We start from the raw sequence: 22,843 nt of genomic DNA, 5'->3' as shown, positions 1-22,843 counted from the left end.
AAATAGCTTTGACAGTCCACAACTACTGAAGCACTTTGTTCTCTTTCACCAGTCAATGAGGTAAAGAGTGAAAGCAGGCGGGGGGGGACTTGAAATGTTTTTAAACACATTGTTTTGCCCCATTTGCGTTTGTAGTGCTTTACTGCTTAAACAATCATTTAAACGTTATGGGTGGTGTCCAAGACAGGGCTTATCCTAGTCCCAGACAAAAATGCATGTTTGTCAATTTAAAAACACCTTGTACTGATGTATCTTAACATATATCAGTGCTATTGTTTTTTTTGTATGTAAAAACTACATACTGTACTGTAAATGTCCTTAAATAACTAAGGCCGAGTCCTGATTTAATGTAAACCCTGTCTGGGAAACTGCCCCTATATTATGTTAAATAATATAAATTTGCCCCCCCACCAACAATTTCTGGCAATACCAGAAATGATAAACAACATATTTGTCCAAACCCAATATCTCTATCATCCTCTTGCACAGACCGTGAAAAAGGTCTTGCTAAAACAATACTGCACTAGCATAAGAGCTCAGAGTTGTTTATTTGCTTTCCTCAGTCATTACTTTCCATTTGCCCGTGGGAGGAAGTGTATACTTTTGACTTAAATGGGATCGGCAACGATGATTAAATGGAATTACACGCTGAAATCAGTCTGAATACCAAGCGTGCAGCTCATTTCTTCCTGCGTCCAACAACATACATCTGATGTTTTCTAAAAAAAAACCATCTTGAGGAGGCTAAGCTGTCTGCATTGCACCATTCGCAGCTTGATGTAATTTCATTCTGACATCTGATAACATAGATCCTACACATTTCATGGCAACATCCCCTCGGAGTTCGTAAGTGAATAATCTTACTTGCCAGACAAGTAAAAAAAAAACAAGATCAAAAACATCTGAGAGGCTTTTGATGTTAGTATGCCAAGAACTCCACAATGTTAGTATATCTTTTAAGAGCTCTCGTGGCATCGTTTGCAAAGTGACAACAAGTTCTGTCCTCTCTGCCTGCACTTCCACATTAAACTGAAGAGAAAACTGTGAATTGCTTTGAATGTGTTTTAGAGTTGACTTTACCTCTGCAGCTTGGCTTGGTCTGGTTCCAGGTCCCATCTTTGCCGCAGCGCAGACCAGATGAATCCGAAGGCTCCATGATGTACCCTGGGTTACAGCGATAGTGGACGGTTTTGTTGAATGTGAACTCGTTTCCGACGTAAATTCCGTTGGCGATTGGACCAGGATCTCCACAGCTGATAACTGAAAAGAGATGACAAGTTTGACAATGCATGCTATGGCTTACTCGACTATATATATATACATACACTCACCTAAAGGGTTATTAGGAACACCTGTTCAATTTCTCATTAATGCAATTATCTAATCAACCAATCACATGGCAGTTGCTTCAATGTATTTAGGGGTGTGGTCCTGGTCAAGACAATCTCCTGAACTCCAAACTGAATGTCAGAATGGGAAAGAAAGGTGATTTAAGCAATTTTGAGCGTGGCATGGTTCTTGGTACCAGACGGGCCGGCCTAAGTATTTCACAATCTGCTCAGTTACTGGGATTTTCATGCACAACCATTTCTAGGGTTTACAAAGAATGGTGTGAAAAGAGAAAAAACATCCAGTATGTGGCAGTCCTGTGGGCGAAAATGCCTTGTTGATGCTAGAGGTCAGAGGAGAATGGGCCGACAGATTCAAGCTGATTTAACACTCGTTACAACGGAGGTATGCAGCAAAGCATTTGTGAAGCCACAACACGCACAACCTTGAGGCGGATGGGCTTCAACAGCAGAAGACCCCACCGGGTACCACTCATCCTCACTACAAATAGGAAAAAGAGGCTACAAATTGCACGAGCTCGCCAAATTGGACATTTGAAGACTGGAAAAATTTTGCCTGGTCTGATGAGTTTCGATTTCTGTTGAAACATTCAGATGGTAGAGTCAGAATTTGGCATAAACAGAATGAGAACATGGACCCATCATGCCTTATAACCACTGTGCAGGCTGGTGGTGTAATGGTGTCAGGGATGTTTTCCTGGCATACTTTAGGCTCCTTAGTGCCAATTGGGCATCGTTTAAATGCCACGGCCTACCTGAGCATTATTTCTGACCATCTCCATTCCTTTATGACCACCATGTACTCATCCTCTGATGGCTGCTTCCAGCAGGATAATGCACCATGTCACAAAGCTCGAATCATTTCAAGTTGGTTTCTTGAACATGACAATGAGTTCACTGTACTAAAATGGCCCCCACAGTCACCAGATCTCAACCCAATAGAGAATCTTTGGGATGTGGTGGAACGGGAGCTTCGTGCCCTGGATGTGCATCCCACAAATCTCCATCAACTGCAAGATGTTGTCATATCAATATGGGCCAACATTTCTAAAGAATGCTTTCAGCACCTTGTTGAATCAATGCCACGTAGAATTAAGGCAGCTCTGAAGGCGACAGGGGGTCAAACACAGTATTAGTATGGTGTTCCCAATAACCCTTTAGGGGAGTGTGTGTGTATGATTATATTCTACATCCCTTAATCCTACCCAATACCTGTGCTTAAATGCTACAACAACTACCTTTTAAGTATTAATAAGCCATAAATTAGCAGTTGAGTCAAAATCTGTAGTTAATAGTGAATATGTGTTTTCATACTGAAATGTTACCGATTTATCAAGCCATTTTAATCTAGCTCATTTTGATGAGCTGACAAAGTGACCGGAGGAAATCAAGTGAAAAATAAATAAATTGGATTTTCAAATTTAAAGTGGCCCCTTTTAAAAATAATCTTTGTTCAATGTCTACCGCAAAATGTGTTGCAGCAAAAGTTCAAATACAGTATGACAGAGCTTCAAGCTTGCTCTATAAGTATTAAAGTTACTCTCTTTGCTCTTGTAATACAATTCACAAAATAAATGAACAGATTTTTGTTTTTTACGCAGCGTAGCTCTGCTGTAGAAGTGGAATTACAGAGCAAACATCACAGTGATCAAATAGAGGAGGTTGTGGTTCTCACCGATGCAGTCCGGCGCAGAGCCGGTCCATGTGCCGTTGGTCGTGCAGTGACGAGTAGTGAGGCCAGATGTCTTGTATCCTTCCCAGCAGGCGTACGTCACGGAGCTGGAAAATAGTATGCCGTCGCTGAAGACGATCTTGGCGTAGGCTGGTGTTCCTGGGTTTCCGCAGGATACAGCTGGGAAGACAATCAAAGACAAAAAACTCAAAGCGAGAAAAAGCTCCAGTGTGTAAAGAATAAAAGGCCGCAGTCATACGGGACCGAATGCAGCTATTGAGAGAGATACGTAGATATCTGAGATCTCGCACGGAAAGCTTTCTTTAAAGCCTGCAGTGTGTTGTTGGTCATGTAGATCATCCTGCTTTCAATTCCAATTAGTCTGAGCTTTTTGATGACTTTTTGTTATACTTCGAAGTAACGTTTTTTAATAAAGGCAATAGAAATGATACACTTCAATGTGTTTAATTAAACTTTAGATTTTAATACCACTAAGACGCGTGACAGGAGCCTTTGACTGGTCATGTATCCATACAATAAACCTTTCACAGATGCTCTTCTAAATGACAATGATTCACATTATTATTTGCATCACTACTGCGGCAACAAAGAACAAGAAATGAAGAGTATTTTTATGCTTCATGGGGCGAAATCATTTCAACAGCATCCCATGAATAAATAAACAGGCAACTGGTTGTTGGTTAAGGTTGCATATATCATTATGATACTAATTATCCATAAAACCAGTCATATTTTAATCAGTACAACTATTGTTAGTTTCACACATACCAATACATTTAATCTTTTACATGAACTTCTGCAGTCCGCCATATCTTCTTTTATTAAACTTAAGTAAAGTTGGGATAATAAGAGTAAATGAGTTCCCAGTGGGGGCCCGCTGTACTCAGATATATTTATGAACTTTAAGCCATTAGTCCTAGGTGGCAACAGGTTTTGTTTCATGACTGCACTAAAGGTCCACTGTTGAGTTTCCCCTCCTACGGTGATCAGTCACGGCTTTCCGTTAAAGCTTTTATTCAATAATGAATGTTCTCTGAATAATGCATTCTACTGATTTACGCAATTCATGCGCTTATCACACCATGAAAACAAACACATAAATTAGTGATAAAACACGTGGACTAACTACTGGGCAGCTTGTTTTCTTTTAAAGAAGCTATTAATACTCCCTGAAGTGTTTTTCGGCTTCCTGTGGTTTATTTGCTAAGCATTATTTTTTAATCTGAGAAAAACACAGTATTATTATGTAATAAGTATAATTATACAAATATGCAAACTTGTGTAGTGAGGTTGGTGATAAGTGAATATTAATACATGCAATAATTGTTCAATACCTACTTATATGGATAGTTTATATTCTGGATATTGATTGATATGACCTCTTTAGCTGTCTATGCTCATCATATATAATAAATCTGTGGGGTAGCATTTAAAAAAAAATAATTTAAAAATAGATGCATTATTTGCATTTGTTTAAAGCAAAACATTCAATTACTTACCAGGTTACAGGTGAAGCAGCTCTTTACGCCTTCTAATGCTGCGTTTACACCGACCGTGGTAGAGGCGTGAAGCGCGAGTGATTTCAATGTTAAGTCAATGTGAAGACGCGTTGACGCGCGTCAGGAGGTCACGCGGAGCGGAAGAGGCGTTCGGCGCGGAAGACGCGTTTCCGCCTCTTTCGCGTGGTAAGCGCGAATGGTGCTTTTTATGCATCTTGCGGTTCACGCGAATTTGCGGCTGACGCCCGAGTTGAAAAATGTGAAATTTAGCGGAATTTCGCGCCGCGTTAACCAATCAGGAGCCTGCTTGCTGCTGTGGTGGCAGCCCCGCCCGGAGTCACTCATTCAACCAACGCTTGATATTGTCCATAAGCAGTCACCTGGAGCTATACGACACAAGATCTTATTTCTATAGAGGAGACAGGAATAAAAAGGACCTCGCTTGGAAGAGTGTCAGTGAGGACATTGGGCAACCTGGTAATTGTAATACACACTTCACTTTTGAGTCACGTGACGTTTATCGACCCGCACCGTTTATTTTCCCCCTATAGTAAGGTTACCAAATAAGAACTGGTAACTCTCTCGATAAATGCACAATCAACATCAGTCATTTTGCAAAAAGACAAACGCATAGCAATTGCCCCTCCCACAAGAAGCGGAGTTTGCCTCTGACACGCGTGAAATGCTTGCTTTTTCCACGCGTCTACTCCGCTCTACACGCGCGAATGCATCCAAATTGTTCAAGCGGAAAACCACGCGCGGTAGACGCGATTTTGAGGCCCGAAACGCGGTTGGTGTAAACTCAGCATAACGTCTCATAATCGGTCCTCATTTATGTCCAAGAGACTCAATAATAATAATATTTTAAATTTTTATCCTTTAATTTTTATATATATAAAAAACAATGTTTCTGTGCTGCTGCGCATTCAAAGCAAACGCATGTTGTCGTCCCGTTTACAGGCGTATGTTACTTACGGGCTCATTAAATAGCACAAACAATTTTGCGGCATTGTCTTTAGATCAGGTTTTAGTTGGTCAATTTTAGTTGCCTCAAAACAGCAACGCACAAACAATGCACCAGAACACACCTCGTTTTCAAGCCAGCACGGCCATGAGCGCAAAATTGGGCGAAAATGCATTTGCCATTTAAACAACGTGATACTTGACATGGAAATTATAATAGCGTTGGGCTCAAACTTGCAAAAAACACTTGCATCGTGCAGTGGATTTATGATAGGGTCCTAGGTTTAAAATGCACTCTTTGGATGTTCAACCCTTACTGTCATGACTGGTAAACAGAATATGTGAAGTGAGGACGCAAGTGCAGAGTTTGACTGAATAAATAACATTTAATAAATAAACGGGAAACCAAACACGGGAATCAAAATAACAGCAGGTACGTAAAACACAGGAACAGATAAACGTGGAACAGGATACAAACATCGTAGCATTGACAATGATCCGGCGATGAGTGATACACAAACACGGGTATAAATACACAAAGACCAATGACACACAGGTGGAATGAATCAAGTGAAGATTAACAATGTTCAGGTGACGACAAATGGAACAGACACAAAACATGACACGGATCACCGTGACACTTACAGCCTCAGTTTGAACTGAAATGGCGGTGGACTGAATGAGGCGTATTGATTCCTAAACCCTCAGAATTGTACTAATTATTAACTTTTCCAATTTTATTTAAAAGTCTGATTCATACTTGTAGTCATGTTAAAGTGTAGAGTATTTGTGCAGAGGTCTATTCACAAATCCCAATTAGACCAGTGTATCATTACCCACCATGCTAATGACAGGGCCTATTGTACAGCTCCTCTATCCAGAGTCATTGAGTTAACTGCCAATTACTGGTTTTAGGCCTGTTAGCATTAAAAGATCAATTTTACACTAATTACAATGTACAACTGAGGAAAAAAGTTGGTCAAGCAAGCTGAGAGAAACCAAGAGAACATGGCACAATTCAAACCTGATCGAGTTTCTTGGACTGCATTTGCATCAGGAAACATCTTGTCTCGGATTAGGAAGTAACATTTGTGTTCTCTCACCTTCGCACACAGGTTGAGTTCCACTCCAGGAGCCGTTTTGCAGGCAGGTGCGCTCGGATGAGCCGTTCAACGTGTATCCTGCCTCGCATGTAAACCTTAAAAGGCTTTTATGTTTGAACTCCTCCCCAAGACGAGAACCGTGAGAAGGAATTCCAGGATCACCGCAGAATCCCAGATTATCACCTGGATTTCGACAAAAGACAACATGGTTTTTGGATACTGTGACCACCCACTTTATTAGCTCCTGGTGGATATTTCTTGAGAAATATACAGCGGCGTTTCCTTTACCAGGATTACTTTATAAAGTTGAACACATACTTGTGGTTCATTTCCCCACTTAACCTTGTCTGACAACAAAATGAATGGGATTTTACTTCGGTAACTTGGCTACTAAAGTAAAACACAAAATATATAATGATGTTTAGAAAGAAGCACTTCATCTGCACGGATGTCAACAGCAGTTACTGTTTAAACTTTCGACTTGCGTGTCTGTAAGTAAGCTGAGCCGCTTAGACAGCAGCTTAAAGATCAGCTGTCTGTCTAGGCTGCAGTCTCCAGCCCTGAGGCTCTGCCACCTGCCGATGGATGTACCTGAGCAGTAGGGCGGTGAGCCGCTCCATCGGCCATCCTCCGTACACTGGCGCGTGGCGTTCCCCACCAGAGATCGGCCCTGACTGCACGAGTAATGGACCACAGCTCTGCTGGTGAACTTCTGGCCCGACATGATAGCAAACGGCGGCGTGCCGGGATCACCGCAGGATATGGCTATGGAGGGAGCGTGAAGAGAAAATGATAAGATACATCTGAGAACTTTAGTGTTCTTTTACATACCATTAAACGAGATCTAACTGTGTCGCATTGCCTCAAAATGGATGCTGTAGCTCTACGCAGTATTTTTGTTTTTACAATTACCATGGAAACACAATGGGTTCTTTGATGCAACCTACTTATAATCATATAATTGCACCACGGAAAACCGCACAGTCAAAATTGCCAATTCTGAATACTCTTGAAAAGTGATGTATGTAATTTACAGTATGAACCCCGCAAAAAAACCTTTCACGATAAAATAATTTACTCCCTCGTCTTGTTTCAAAACCATATGCTGTTGTTTTTTCTATGAAACAGACATAAAAAATGTGCAGCCTTCTTCCATAGTAGACCAGAGGTACATAAAAGCACGTAACGTAAAAGTGTTTTACACAGTTTTTGTGCCATGTATTTTAAAGCCAAAATATTAAAATATTAACAATTGTTTTGTTATATTAAAAGTCTAACCATGTTTATTGATGTATTGAAAATAGTTTATAAAATCATAGTTTTACTAAAAAAACAACAACGTTTAAACCAAGGTTATTTTCGTAAACTGTTGACGATTGATAAAAAAAATTGTAAACTGAAATAAAATAATATAAACATAAAACGTGAAATGTGAATTGGAATAGTGATAAACAATTATTTCCCTTAACAGGGTGATGGAAAAAATATCTAAATTAATAATGTAATTATTAATGAATAACTTATCATTATCAAAATGATGATCGGTTGTTTTAAACAACACTATTCTGTAACCCCTCAAGTTGCTACAGTTAGCTCAGTGTAGTTTTGATATGCTTTAGCTATAAAATGTGAACTATATAGCTTGTTATCAGAAATAAACTACTCTGAAAGGACTTTGTTGTTATTGATTCTCAACGGAGTTTACCGAAAATTACATTTGATCCACGAAAGCTGTTTGTTTATGTTGTTACTGCTGAAACCAACAACAGCACACTATACTGTATTCATGCTGCCAATGCTAAATTATAATTAATAAAACTAAAATATATAAAAACTACATAGAAATGTGTTCAAAAAAACAAAACAAAACAAATCTAATAAAATCATAATATCCGTAAGAGTACTTTTCAATGTTCTCCTCCTAGAATTATTTAAATAAAAAGTTTATTAAAGGTTTGGAAAGCAAGTTGGTTATTTTTAATGTAGACATGTGGCAAGTACACTCAAATAGGTAATGACACGGTCGCTCTTTGTTTTGTTTTTTAGACATGAATTGACACAACAGAAGAATCAACCAATCAGCTTTATCCTTTACATGTAAAGATTGTATCATGAAGACGCATTACTGAATCTATGGAGAAAGCGGCTCATGGTTGCTTAACAATGCCAGTGTTTTGTAAGGAAGGAAAAAAGTGGTGAGCACGTTTTACAAGCGGTTTTAGATGCAAAATGTGAACAGTCCCTTAAGACAGTGGTTCTCAATTCCGGTCCTCGGGACCCCCTCCCAGTCTCCATTTATAAAAACACCTGATTTAGTTCATCAGCTTGTTAGTGTGCTAATTAAGGAGCCTGATGAGTGAAATCAGGTGTTTCATATATGATGACATCTAAAAGATTCTGGGAGGGGGGTCCCGAGGACTGGAATTGAGAACCACTGCCTTAAGAGAGTAATATGCAGAAGAATTTTCAGACCCCTTTAAATTTTTCACTCTTTGTTACATTGCAGCCATTTGCCATAATCAAAAAAGTTCATTTTATTTCTCATTAATGTACACTCAGCAGTCCATCTTGACAGAAAAAACAGCCTCCTTCAACCTCATGATTCTCATTTGCTCTGACATGCACTGTGAGCTGTAAGGTCTTATATAGACAGGTGTGTGCCTTTCCTAATCAAGTCCAATCAGTTTAATTAAACACTTCAATGAAGGAGTAGAACCATCTCAAGGAAGATCAGAAGAAATGGACAGCATGTGAGTTAAATACGAGTGTCACAGCAAAGGGTGTGAATAATTATGACCATGTGATATTTAAATTTTTCTTTTTTAATACATTTGCAAAAATTTCTATATGTCTTTTTTCTGTCAAGATGGGTTGCTGAGTGTACATTAAAGGGATAGTTGGGCCAAAAATGATATTAAACCCATGATTTACTCACCCCCAAGCTGTTCGAGTTGCATATGTCCATCGTTTTTCAGACAAACACATTTTCGGATATTTTAGAAAATGTTTTAGATCTTTCAGTTGATTAAATGTAATGTTACGGGGTCCACGACCTTCAAGTCCAAAAAAAGTACGTCAATCCTTCACAAAATAAATCCAAGGATGATAAACAAAGGTCTTCTGAGGGTAATCCGTGCGGTGTTGTTGTAGAAATATCCATATTTAAAACTTTATTAATGTAAATAAATACCTTCCGGTAGCGCCGCCATCTTAGTCACGTCCGCATTCAGGATGAGAGCTTACGCAGCCTACGGAGGCTACTCTGCTGCTGCTCTGTGCCCCCGCCCTCCGAATTTATCATACGTCACTAAGAAAAGTGCGTACACTACGCTAATACTCTCTCCTGAATACAGAGGAGTCTAAGATGGCGGCGCTACCGGAAGGTATTTATTTTCGTTAATAAAGTTTTAAATATGGATATTTCTACAACAACACCGCGCGGATTACCCTCAGAAGACCTTTGTTTATCATCCTGGAGCCGTTTGGATTTATTTTGTGAAGGATGGACGCACTTTTGGACGTAACTTCACATTTAATCAACTGAAAGATCTAAAACATTTTCTAAAATATCCGAAAATGTGTTTGTCTGAAAACCGATGGACATATGCAACTCGGACAGCTTGGGGGGTGAGTAAATCATGGGTTTAATATCATTTTTGGCCCAACTATCCCTTTAATGAGAAATAAAATGAACTTTTTTGATTCTAGCAAATGACTGTAATGAAACAAAGAGTGAAATTTGTAAGGGGTCTTAATACTTTCTGTACCCACCGTCCGTAGCAGATTTGGAAGACATTAGTAGACTTTAATGCACAAGTTGTATAAAGTACTGTGCTTTTAGATACTTTCGGAAAATTGACAGCCCCTGAAAGAGCAGTGAAATGACTTTCACTTTTGTGTTTCATAGAAAAAAAGAACAGCAGATGACAAGGACTGAATTTGCAGTTTTTGGTAAAGTACTACTTAAAAAAAATCAAAGGAGAAATCAACATCATCTCAATCTCGAAATGTGTGCATATTGGAGTAAACAGCAGAGCATCACTCACAAAGGCACTTAGGAAGCGATCTGTCCCAGAAACCATTTGACCGGCAGGTGAGGACGGATGAGCCGAGGAGATAGAAGCCTCTCTTGCAGTGATACATCACGGTGTTTCTGTAGTTGAAGCTCTCGGGGTTGCGCTGTTGAGAGTGACGAATGGCATTCTCCACAAAGCCTGGATCAGAGCAGTTTACCACTGCGAGATAAAAACAGCCAGATGCTTAATGTCTGACAGGCCGAGCAAAAGTGAAGACAGAAATCAATGGAGAGGCTGAACAGTCGAATCGCTGCTTCAGCTTCTAAAGCAATTTCAATCAAGTCTGACCCGCAATGCTCACTTTCTTTCTGAAGATGCGCACTGTGATACTGTATATTGCACTGCTTTTCTCACACTTTCTCAACAATGGAGGGTTATTTGTTCTCCTGTGTACCTGAAACACATCCTGCATGTATTTCCGTCGCCAACTTGACATTAACACGTAGGATATTTCTGTACACAGGTAGAAGATTTTACACTATCTTGACAGGTTTCCAGACATGAGGTCATGTTACATTTTTTTGAACCTGGCACATGCTGTTTCTGGCCTCGCGGTTACAAATTCAGTTGCTGCCCTTCGGTTAAAAAAAGATTGCACTTGAGACGGTGTCCAGAGGAAACAAACCAGGCTGCTTTGCCGGGGTGGCAGCTGTCAATGTTTCGGCACTCAATTAAGCCCCCTGGGAAGGAAGTGGGTGGAAAAGCAGCTAAAAAGTTGATAATTGGCACCTGTTATTGATGTGTTGTTTTTCTTTGTGAGGCATTATTATTTGATCTGGAGGCCTGTTGGAAATACACATCTTAGCAGAGGGACATCGAGATCCATGAGAATAAGGCCAAAATGGCGACATGTTTAAACGTGTGAAAACAATTAACAATCGCTTGTGATGATACTTTCTTTACAAACTATTGTCTGAAACAACTAGGCTAACTTTTTTATGACAATATAATACCTACTATTAAAAATAAAGGTGCTTAAAGGGACACTCCACTTTTTTTGAAAATATGCTCATTTTCCAGCTTCCCTAGAGTTAAATATTTGATTCTTACTGTTTTGGAATCCATTCAGCTGATCTCCGGGGTCTGGCGCTACAACTTTTAGCATAGCTTAGCACAATCCATTGAATCTGATTAGACCATTAGCATCACGCTTAAAAGTAACCAAAGAGTTTTAATATTTCTATTCCTATTCCTATATATTCCTATTTAAAAAACTTGACTCTGTAGTTACATCGTGTACTAAGACCGATGGAAAATTAAAAGTTGCTACTTTCTAGCAGATATGTCTAGGAACTATACTCTCATTCTGGCGTAATAATTAAGGACTTTGCTGCCGTAACATGACTGCAGGCGATGCAATAATATTACGCAGTAGCCGAAAATAGTCCCCTTAGTAACTGTCAATAGCAGAGGACTATTTTCGGGCACTACGTAAAATTATTGCGCGGCCGGCAGTCGTGGTATGGCAGCAAATTCCTTGATTAATATGACAGAATGAGAGTATAGACCTAGCCATATCTGCCTAGAAAATCGCAATTTTTAATTGTCAGAAGAATCGAAACGTTATTTTTAGCGCGATGCTAATGGTCTAATCAGATTCAATGGATTGTGCTAAGCTATGCTAAAAGTGCTAGCGCCAGACCCGGAGTTCAGCTGAATGGATTTCAAAACAGTAAGAATCAAATGTTTACCTCTAGGGGAGCACGAAAATGAGCATATTTTCCAAAAAGTGGAGTGTCCCTTTAAAGTAAAAAACACAGTTTTTCAATATTTTACTATATTTCTATTTTATTATTAATGCATACCTATCTTTTTTTTTTTTAATGCATGCACTTAATCTTTGTACAGCGTGGCGTGAATGTGTTAGCATTTAGCCTAGCCCCATTCATTCCTTAGGATCCAAATAGGGGATCCAAACTAAGTGCTCTTCCGCCATACAATATAGTTCTCATTTTTTATCTGCTTAAAAAAATTCCGCATTTTAATTTGTGCCACCATTCTTACAAGTAGCTACTCATAACAGTCTTTAAATAGGGAAAACATGTAACTGTTTCGTGGCTTCTAAATCCATCCCTGTTTGGATCCTAAGGAATGAATGGGGCTAGGCTAACACAGTAAAATATTAAAAAACGGGGGGGGGGGGGGGGGGTCGTTTAATAGGTTCTTCGGAGCAATGCCGTAGAAGAACCATTTTTGATTCCTCAAAGAACCATTTGGTCAAAAGTTCTTAGAAGAACAATTTCTTATAATCTGATTTTTTATGAAACAGAAAGGTTCTTCAGATGTTAAAGATTCCTTTTGGAACCATTCAGCTAAAAAGTGATCTTCTATATATATATATATATAATAAGTAAGGGATAATGTATAGGCAGCAGGTTGTTATCACAGAAAAATAAAAGCAATAAATACTTTGTGTATTTTTTAATAATCACTCTGAATCTGATCTCTAATAAAAGTCCTTTACAAAAACACAATCATCTCAGCTTTTTGTTCAAAATTTGTTATTTTTGAAGAAACCTACACTGAAAAAAATATTCATTCAATTTAATATTTTTTGTTAAGGTGAGTGGTCACAATCAATTTATTTAAGCTTAATTTAAACAAAAAAATAGAAAAACAAAACAGAACACTTTTGTTTAAATGTAGCTTAAATAAATTGATTGCAATCACTTATCTTAAAAAAAAAAATGAGTAAATTGAATGAATCATTTTTTTCCAGTGTACCCATATTTGAGAGGTGATAAAAAGAGAACAATTGAAGATAGGATGAAACTCTTTTGTTTAAAAGCAGAGGGTCTTTTCTTTCATTTAATATATTGTATGTTTATATATTTAAAGAGGAACATTTTCTTCAAGGCATTAAACTTTTGTAAAAATCTTTAAAAAATTAGTTGCTGGCTAGCAACTCTTATTAAAAAACGCTGGCAAGGAAAGAGTTAAAAGACATATTTATATTACATTTTTATGTAATATTAAACTGTACCTGTCAAAATGATTTGCAGCATCTGGGTTACCATGTGTTATTAATTACAGGTTTTATCTTGGAAAGTTGCGACTGGCCAATCAATTATATTAAAATTAGCATTATTTAAAGTTAGAAAAATATTCTGTTTATAAGAAATAAGTTGTCAGTCGATGATAACTGGAGCTGATTTAAAAGGCACATCAACCATTCTTCCTCTACTGAGTGCCCCTCCCTCGGCTCGACCTTGGGCAGTGAGGATTTGTCCAGATCTTAGATGTTTTGTCCTGGATCCATTTTCAGTCACAATTCAATTTCACTTGGCCACCATCAACAACTTCCAGTGCAGATTAATTAATCGATGTGCACGGTTACTCCTGCATAATGTCAGAATGCATCTCGCAGTGTCACGAGGGTTGCTGCGGACCCATTTGACTTTCAAATTGACACGTCAATTTGGGAAGCGACATCAAGAGAATTATTTGCACATCGCTTCTTGTCATTCAAAGGCTGAGTCAGACTGCTGAGCACAGATTTCGGTTTCGCTCTGTTAATGCTAAGCCCGTGAGCTGTGGGTGTTAAACAGCTTTACTAAGAAGCTTCTCACATAACAAGACAACGTTCAAGACCTTGTCTCAGTTAAGATCTAAACAAAAATCTGGGACGGGCTGCCATTTCAGTGAAAGCATTCAACATACGCACATTTCAATTTATTGGAGTTTTATTGGAATTTTCGTACCCTTGCACACAGGAAGGGGGTTGCTCCACTGCCCGTTTATGCGACACTGAGCTCTGGGTGCACCATGCAACAAATAGCCCGTGCTGCAGGTGAAGTTGACCACGTCGTTCAGATTAAACTCACTGCCATTGGTTCGACCATTTGCAGGGTTTCCAGGGTGCCCACAGGTTATGGCTGTTGGACAACAGGAAACTGTCAATCAATTGTATAAATGTTTTTACAATGTGTAACACAATTCCAAATGGCATTCATTTTAATGAAAGAAAACATGTTTTATGCAAAACATTTTGAAGAAAGAACTTTTTTAGGTTTAAAAAGTTATGCAAAAATGTATTTATAAAGTTTGTGGTTGTCAAAGACATGTAGAGGCATCTATCCTATAGTGCTTATATCATTTAGGTTAAAGGCGGGGTGCATGATTTTTTTGAAAAAGGCTTTGGAAAAGGGAGTCGGGCCGACTACCAAAACACCCTTGTAGCCAATCAGCAGTAAGGGGCGTGTCTACTAACCAACATCGTTGCCTGGGTTGCGTATGTGTGTCAAAAGAAGGTCCAGATTCTATTGGTTTAGGGGCGTGTTTGTTTAGGTGTTTTCAAATGTCAACATTGGCTTTCAGAGATCATGCACCCCGCCTTTAACAGGTGTGCTGGACCATAACATCTAATAATGGGTTAAAGATCCTGGAGATGTGGAAAATCCATTACAGATGTACAGGCACATATATATAATCTATGTTTATTAGTGATGCGTGGGTCATCTCATAATCTGCAGGTCGGGTTGGGGTGGGTAAAGAAATTGTCACTTTATTTGCAGGGCGGGTCATTCAGAACAAAATAATAAACATGTGTGTTCATGCAATTTAATAAAGCCTAAAATATTTCTGAATATATATATTTTCATATTGTATTAGGTTCTTTGAAAAGGTTACAATACGTAGGCCTACGTAGCAATGTAACTTGCATGATGTACCAAACCTTTGGCCTCACGTCACAAAAGCACAAGCCACAACAACAAAACAAACTGAAAAATAAAAGTGAAAATTTTTAAAAGAAAAAAGAAGGTCAAGGTCAAATAGCTGTTTCCAAGCACTTTTAGGCTGATGTAAAGCATTGACGTCTAGGCTAAAACAAGGCAAAAATTTAGGCTGTGAAACATTTAATAGACATCTAACCATAAATAAATGAAAGAAAAACATGACATAAAATTTATAAATAAATGAAACCAAACACATTGTTATCACTTTTGACTTGCAGGGATATCATACATCTCTCAAGTTATTTTATAATAACAAAATCAAATTTATTTTGGACTCTATCGGGTCTACAGTTAACCTAGAAAGTTAAATGACGGCTATTGCTTACTCGGTTACTATCACTGTGGTCATTGGAATAGTAGCCTATTGATTTTGCTGTATGTCAATTTAAAAGTAACCTGACAAAAATAGCCTATAAATGTGTAATTTGTTCTGTAAAAACATTTGCTTTTGTATGTGTGGACACTCTTAAAGAATTAGTCAATTTTCTTAAAAAAAAAAAATCCAGATAATTTACTTACCACCATGTCATCCAAAATGTTGATGTCTTTCTTTGTTCAGTCGAGAAGAAATTATGTTTTTTGAGGAAAACATTCCAGGACTTTTTATCATTTTAATGGACTTTAATGGAGCCCAACACTTAACAGTTAACTCAAGGGGCCCTATTTTAACGATCTGAAACGCAAGTGCGAAGCGCAATGCGCAAGTGACTTTGTTGGCGGATCTTGGGCGCTGTTGCTATTTTCCCGGCGTGAGAAATAACTCTGGCGCCGGGCGCAAATCAATAAGGGGTTGGTCTGAAGTAGGTTCATTATTCATAGGTGTGGTTTGGGCGTAACGTCAAATAAACCAATCAGAACGCTATCCAACATTCCCTTTAAACGCAAGGGCGCAAGTTCCATGGCGGGTTGCTATTATTATGACGGATTTACCAGGCGTACGCCAGGAGCGGTTCACAGCCGAGGAGACCCACGTTCTTGTTAGAGCAGTCAAAGACAAAGAAGTCGTTTTGTATGGGGATGGGAGAAACCCGCCCAAATCAGCGTAGATTAAACAGGTGTGAGAGGAAATAGCCACAGTCTCATCAGCTGGCATATCGTTGCGCCAAGCATACAATGATGTCAGGAGACGGGGGAATCCCAAGCTTGCCAGCATAAATCGGGCACGCCGTGTAACGGGAGGTGGATCTGCCTCTACACAGACGCCAGCAGAGGACATCGCTGCGTCCACCCTCACCGCTGAAAGGGTTTGGGGGCTTTGAAATCGGACCCAAGAAACGCAAGCAAGGTCCAACCCCAAAGAACACTTACAAATCAAGTTCATATACATTAAGGTTTCTTATGAAAACATTTTAATTATTATTTACATAAAATAAACGTAATACAGCCACACAACAAACTTATGAAAATATTTTAATTGTTATTTGCATGATAATTTTTTAACGCAGCCACACAATAAATAAAAACTATCACCACAATGCTCACCACTATGATTTCCCTTATCTCATGTGTTAATATTTTTTATTGTAACAATTTATGATTTGCAAAAATAACTGTTGCATCTGTGTAGATTAGATAAGCAAAGTGTGTGCGCGTTGTGCACACTATACATTATGGTCAAGCATGTGCCCTTAAAATAGCATAATGAACAACGCGCCACTGACTTTAAACTTTTTTTTTCTGGTCAGTGGCGCAATTGTTTTTTGAAACTGCAAAATATCCCATCATCCGGTCCTGAAAGCGCCAGCGTGACCTCACGTTAATGCGTAATGACGTAGAGAGGTCACGTGTTACATATATGAAACGCACATTTGCGGACCATTGTAAACAATAAACTGACACAAAGACATTAATTAGTATCAGTTGACATACAACAACGTAGGACCGGTCCTCTTTCTCCACACTTGTAAACACTGGGGCGTAGTTTCACGTTCGTCCTCTGTGACCTCTTGATGTAATGATGTATTGCGTGAGGTCACGCTGGCGCTTTCAGGACCGGAGATAGACAAGAAGTTGTGGTTTAAAAGTGCACATTTTTTTATTTTTCTTGTCAAAAATGACAATCTTTTCGCTAGATAAGACCCTTATGCCTCGTTTGGGATCGTTTAGAGTCCTTTGAAACTCCTTTGAAAATTTTTTTTAAGTATTAAGTGTTGGGCTCTATTAAAGTCCTTTAAAATGATAAAAATCCTGGAATGTTTTCCTCAAAAAACATAATTTCTTCTCGACTGAACAAAGAAAGACATTAACATTTTGGATGACATGGTGGTAAGTAAATTATTTGGATTTTTTTGGACTAATGGACTAATCTTTATGCAGCCAAATGCATTTCTGCCCTGGAGTTACATTAAACAAACTGTCAATATCATAAAAAAAGAAGGTAAAAGGTCACTCACGAACACACACTGGGGCTTGCCCAGACCACCTGTGGTCTTGCTGGCAGATTCGAACTGACGTCCCTATGAGTCGAAAGCCCAGGTTGCACTGATAAACAACCGTGTCTCTGTAACTGGACCCATCACCGCTGATGTGGCCGTTAACAATCGGATCAGGAGAATCGCAGTGACCAGCTGAAAAACAGAATTTCAATGAAACATCCATTACTAAATAGCCACACAATTTTATCCTATGGGGGATTTAGGGGGCATGAATCACAGAATCTTGAGTGCTATTTTCAGACAGCTCCACTAGTCACTGCTTGACATTTTGATGAAATGCCCTCCGTGCAGTTTGGTCAAGCAGCAGGTGATATGTCTAAAGGGTCACAGGGTGGCATATTCAGCTTTCCATGCCTGCCTTCCTCTGCGACGCTACTGTAAAGGAGCCATTAATTACATCTAGAAAAGTTTTAACATTATTATTAGAGCTGTCAGTCGATTATCAGATTAATTGCATCTCTTTTTATGATTAATCTGATTAATTACAAATAGCAATAATAGCTCAAATAAACTAGGAAATGAAAAATAAATTAAGGAATAAAAACACACAAAAAAACAAGTGAAGCAAGCTGACTGGATCCAGGCTGACTGGATCACATTTTACACATGGTTTACTTCTTATCTACAAATGTTTGCACGCAGTGCGAAACTATTCTGAACCTTTATTTTTTATCTGAATACAACTTTGCTGTAAGTGCACCTGACGCCCAAATAAGGGTTGTTATAGCTGTGATTATTTGACAGAAGTGTTTTTCCAGGAAAAAGCATGCGATGTAGTTCCTGGAACATTGCTGTATATAAGTACGATTGATCTATACAGGGATAATGCAATGCTGTAAAACAAATTTCCGTCCGACAAACCGCCCTATTATCTAAACCAAGATAAGCTTGTCGCTTATCTATGCACATTAATATCTCTATAATCAATAAAGCATATAATCCCGAAAGACGCTACGTACCCAGACATTTGGTCTCGACTCCACTCCAGAGACCGTTGGCCTGACACTCCCTCACGTGTGAGCCCACTAATGTGTACCCCGTGTTACACATAAAGATGGCTGTGGCGCCGAAGGTAGTCAGGGTGCCCATCTTTTTGCCATTAGGTGGGGATGGAAGCTCGCCACAGGAAATGACTAGAGGAAACACAGTCAATCCGATATCTTTAATGCACAGGGTCATTCTTTATTAAAAAAAGGTCATTTTGATGACATCCGACACAATATCCCAGGCTTATTCACAGGCACTGCTAGCTACCAGGCAATGAGAGGAAGCAAAGAGGACGTGACAAAAAAATCAACACAGACGCATTGATATAATGGTGTTCCTGTTAATGGTAGGACAGATACACTACCGTTAAAGGTTGAGAGACACATCCAATTATACTGCGTTATTACTTTATTATACATTGAAATTAAAAGTAACGCCACCAAAATTATTAAATGACACGAAATAGAAACAGGAAATATATGTTTAGTTTTTTTGAAATAATTTTTGTGAAAAGTGTCCACCTTATGTTTGACGTAAATGTGAGATCCTTTTTGTAAGACTTCCTGTGAGCCACTAAAGCTAATGGTAGTCGTACTGCGAGGGACACGAATGTGCCGTTTTGAGTGGCTTTTTGTTAATGTTTATTATGAAATCCAGGAAGATCGGCATAATTTGTGCAGTTAGGGGTTGCCATAATAGCTGGTACAAATGCAATACATTTCTACAAAACATTTATTTTGACCATAATCCATGCACAAGAGCTGAATGTGGAAGGAAAACACCATCGTTTTTTATATGTTCGTACCTCAACTTAAATGAAGTAATACTGCGATCTCAGCTGCAGTAATATTGAGAGGGGGAGTAGTCAGGAGTGATGATGTTACTGCGCACAGAGGTCGAAGTGCTGCAAACTAAGTGCTCTTCCGCCATACAATATAGTTCTCTTTTTTTAGCCACTTAAGTTTTGTTTTGTGCCACCATACTTACTCGTGTAACTACTCATGTAACAGTCTTTAAATAGGGAAAACATGGAAGTGTTTGATGGCTTCTAAATTCATTCCTGTTTGGATCCTAAGGAATGAATGGGGCTAGGCTAAATGCTAACACAGTCACGACGCACTGTACAAAGATGAAGAGCATGCATTGAAAAAAGATAGAGATGTATTAATTTGTCTAAGTTGAGGTAAGAACATAGTAAAATATCGAAAAATGGTGGTGTTATCCTTTAAAATTCGATTATGTACTTTAAAAAAAAGTGATTTCCTGGCTCATAATTATAAGGGAACCACTTAAAGTGCTATATAACACCTATAACAGCTATTTATATAAACAATACTAGTTGGATATATACATAGTACATTTTTTGATTGATTAATTAGAATTATGTAAGCCATAAAGTGCAAGGGACTGTGTTATATTGTGAATAATAAGTCAATGCAACCCCTTCAGCCGTGAGTTATTTACAATACAGCATTAGCCTCGAGTTTATCACACAAAACAAATATTAAAGCAAAACATATGTATCGGCACAACTTTCATGAAGTAAATTCACTAAAAGCCTTCCTTCTGCAACAGAATGCTTCACATATGTTTACATGGCCGTGAAAGATAAAATCGTTGGGTGCAGCGATCATTGCTATGTTTAATCTTAAATAAAACACTGCTGTTGACCAATCAGAATCAAGTACTGGAACTAAGCACTTAATACATTTGCATAATGATGCCGTTAGTATATTTTCCCATGGTTGGAAATCCAGAGGGCAAATATTGCTGCAAACGTTCATTTCTGACACTCTTCTAATACACACATTTGTTTTCGTGATTTATTAAGAAGCAGCTGCGTGCATCTGTTCAACAATTATTGACCAATCAAACATCAAGTCACAGCGAGGCGACGTAGTTTATAAACACATCATAAATGAATTTTCATTTGCTTTCTGACCTCAAATTAGACGAAGCATTTTTCACCAAAGACTTAATCACAATGATAGTGTTTACTCAGCCCATCCCTACGGTGAAAACCAGGCAGCGATCAGAAGTGACTAAGCGGTCTTGAGCGTACACGCTAAATCCAGAGGATTACATTTGGATCAGAGGAGAAATAAATGGATGCGGTTTAGAAGGGGGACAGATTTTAGACACTTTAGCTGCCCTAATGAATTTGTTTTCATTAGCTCACAGTTAATGCAGTTTAGTAATTAACACTGTGATTATTCACATCCCCCCGTTTTGGGCATTTTTGTGGGGTCTTCTTAAAGTCTCTCTAGTTAATTTCCATTTGCTTATTCACATCGAGTAAAGCCATGTACATATTAGGCAAAAAGCATTTGTGTGTGAAACAGAATTCAATGTAGGCATAATTCACTGTATATCTCAAATCTTATTTAAAGTTTCATTTTGAAACAACTGTGTATAAGATGCTTCTTACTCTTGCATGTGGATTTCTCCTCCAACCCTTCCCAGGTTGCATTAGCTAAGCACTTGATGGTCCTCCTGCCCCCTAGATAGTAGCCGGGGGAGCAGCTCAGCATAATTCGTGCACCGAACTCATTCAGCAGGCCAGATATGAGACGCCAAACCATGTGTTCAGAGAGCATGCTCTCAATGTTTGGGCACTGCACCGCTGCAGGAAACAAAGCAAAGGATGCATTAATAGAAGACAGTAATCCTGAGGCTCCTGAAACTAAAATAACTGCAGCTTACAGGAATGATAGGAGATGTGTACGGTGCCAGTCAGTTGTCTGGAAACCCTTAAGAGATATGGGTTTTGCATTATATAAAAACCTTTTAGTCTGATGATCTAGAAGCTTATGCTAAAATGCCTAATATTTAAATGAGACATTTTACCAAAAATAAATCTTACACCGAGAAAAGGATGCATTTAATGCCATTTTGATTTGTTTGTTTCTTAATAGTGGCAGTTTTATTTTATTTTTTCTAAAAAAGATGGATAGCATTTGAAATGTTTTCCTTTTAAACATCCAGTAAATACAATTTCAATGCAAACTCTGCTTACCCAATTTAGTTCAAACAAAACATCAATACCACAGAGTTAAACTCAATATAAGTCAAGAATTATTTTTGTTGTTGTTTATTTTGGCTCATAATCTAGAGTGTTATCAATATGGTTTAGGTCTTGAATAATATGTTTATATGGATATTGTTGCAAACTAAAGTGGAAACAGACAGTTTCATAGTAGTAATATTGTGCGCGCATTGAACAGATGGTCTTTTGATTGAACAACGTAGTGCTAGCGTAAATTGCTGTGGGTACATCAAAGTTTGAGGAAAAAATGCAGGTCATGTATATTGAACAGGATCTTAAGCATCCTCTCCCCTGCCTTTATTGCACATACATCATTATTGCACTCCATGTTCTACATGACAAAGAATTCAAACCTCTCGGCCTGTGCTTGTTGAGCTAATTATATACAGGAGATCCAGCTGGGGTGCTGCTCGTCTGAGACGCTGTGAATGCCACACTGTCATCTCAGAGCTCTGAAATAAAAGAGCACCTTGACATAAAGCTGTGTGGCAGGTCAGATGCCTTCTCCACTTTCTCCCTACTGTTGATGGTCTGGGGTCTCATAACACTACACTCGAAAATGAACGTTTGTCAAGATTAGAAAAAATCCTCTTCTGAAAGTTTAAATATGTTTAAAGAGGCGTTTAAAAACCCAAATAATACTTTCTTTAAGATTAGCTCTGCTGATACTTTCTATTTGACATTTACATACTGTATAAGTCAGGGGCACTTTTTTAAGTCCACCTGCAGTCGATTATTTAATCTCTTAAAACTCATGTTTGACGATCAAAACGGTATATCTGAAAGTTTTTTCTATAATAATAATTTCTTTATACTTTAAAATAGCTTAAATGTAACTCTACACTTGGCTTAATTAGTACACATGGAACCATATGTAAATTAGACTCCGCCTCTACTTAATTGAACCAGCTCGGACTATATGTATATATATATTTATTTATTCATTAGGGGTGTCC

General features: G+C 38.5%; 1 protein-coding gene across 1 annotated transcript in view; it reads right to left on the bottom strand.

Moving 5' to 3' along the window:
* csmd1a (CUB and Sushi multiple domains 1a) overlaps window positions 1–22,843 on the bottom strand; it is a 667,584-nt gene that overhangs the window by 27,848 nt on the left and 616,893 nt on the right. The window contains exons 51-59 of the mRNA XM_065250481.2: window positions 21,270–21,464; window positions 18,814–18,987; window positions 17,813–17,986; window positions 14,385–14,558; window positions 10,654–10,842; window positions 7,199–7,372; window positions 6,608–6,790; window positions 3,025–3,201; window positions 1,081–1,260 (exon numbers count right to left, since the gene is read on the bottom strand). Of these exons, the coding sequence (XP_065106553.1) occupies window positions 1,081–1,260; window positions 3,025–3,201; window positions 6,608–6,790; window positions 7,199–7,372; window positions 10,654–10,842; window positions 14,385–14,558; window positions 17,813–17,986; window positions 18,814–18,987; window positions 21,270–21,464 (1,620 nt within the window). The remainder of the gene's footprint in view (window positions 1–1,080; window positions 1,261–3,024; window positions 3,202–6,607; window positions 6,791–7,198; window positions 7,373–10,653; window positions 10,843–14,384; window positions 14,559–17,812; window positions 17,987–18,813; window positions 18,988–21,269; window positions 21,465–22,843) is intronic.

The sequence above is a fragment of the Paramisgurnus dabryanus genome, chromosome 20 (genome assembly GCF_030506205.2).
Source record: "Paramisgurnus dabryanus chromosome 20, PD_genome_1.1, whole genome shotgun sequence".
Lineage (NCBI taxonomy): Eukaryota > Metazoa > Chordata > Actinopteri > Cypriniformes > Cobitidae > Paramisgurnus > Paramisgurnus dabryanus.
Note: the sequence above shows the minus strand (reverse complement) of the source record. Positions and strands in the feature narration are given on the sequence as shown.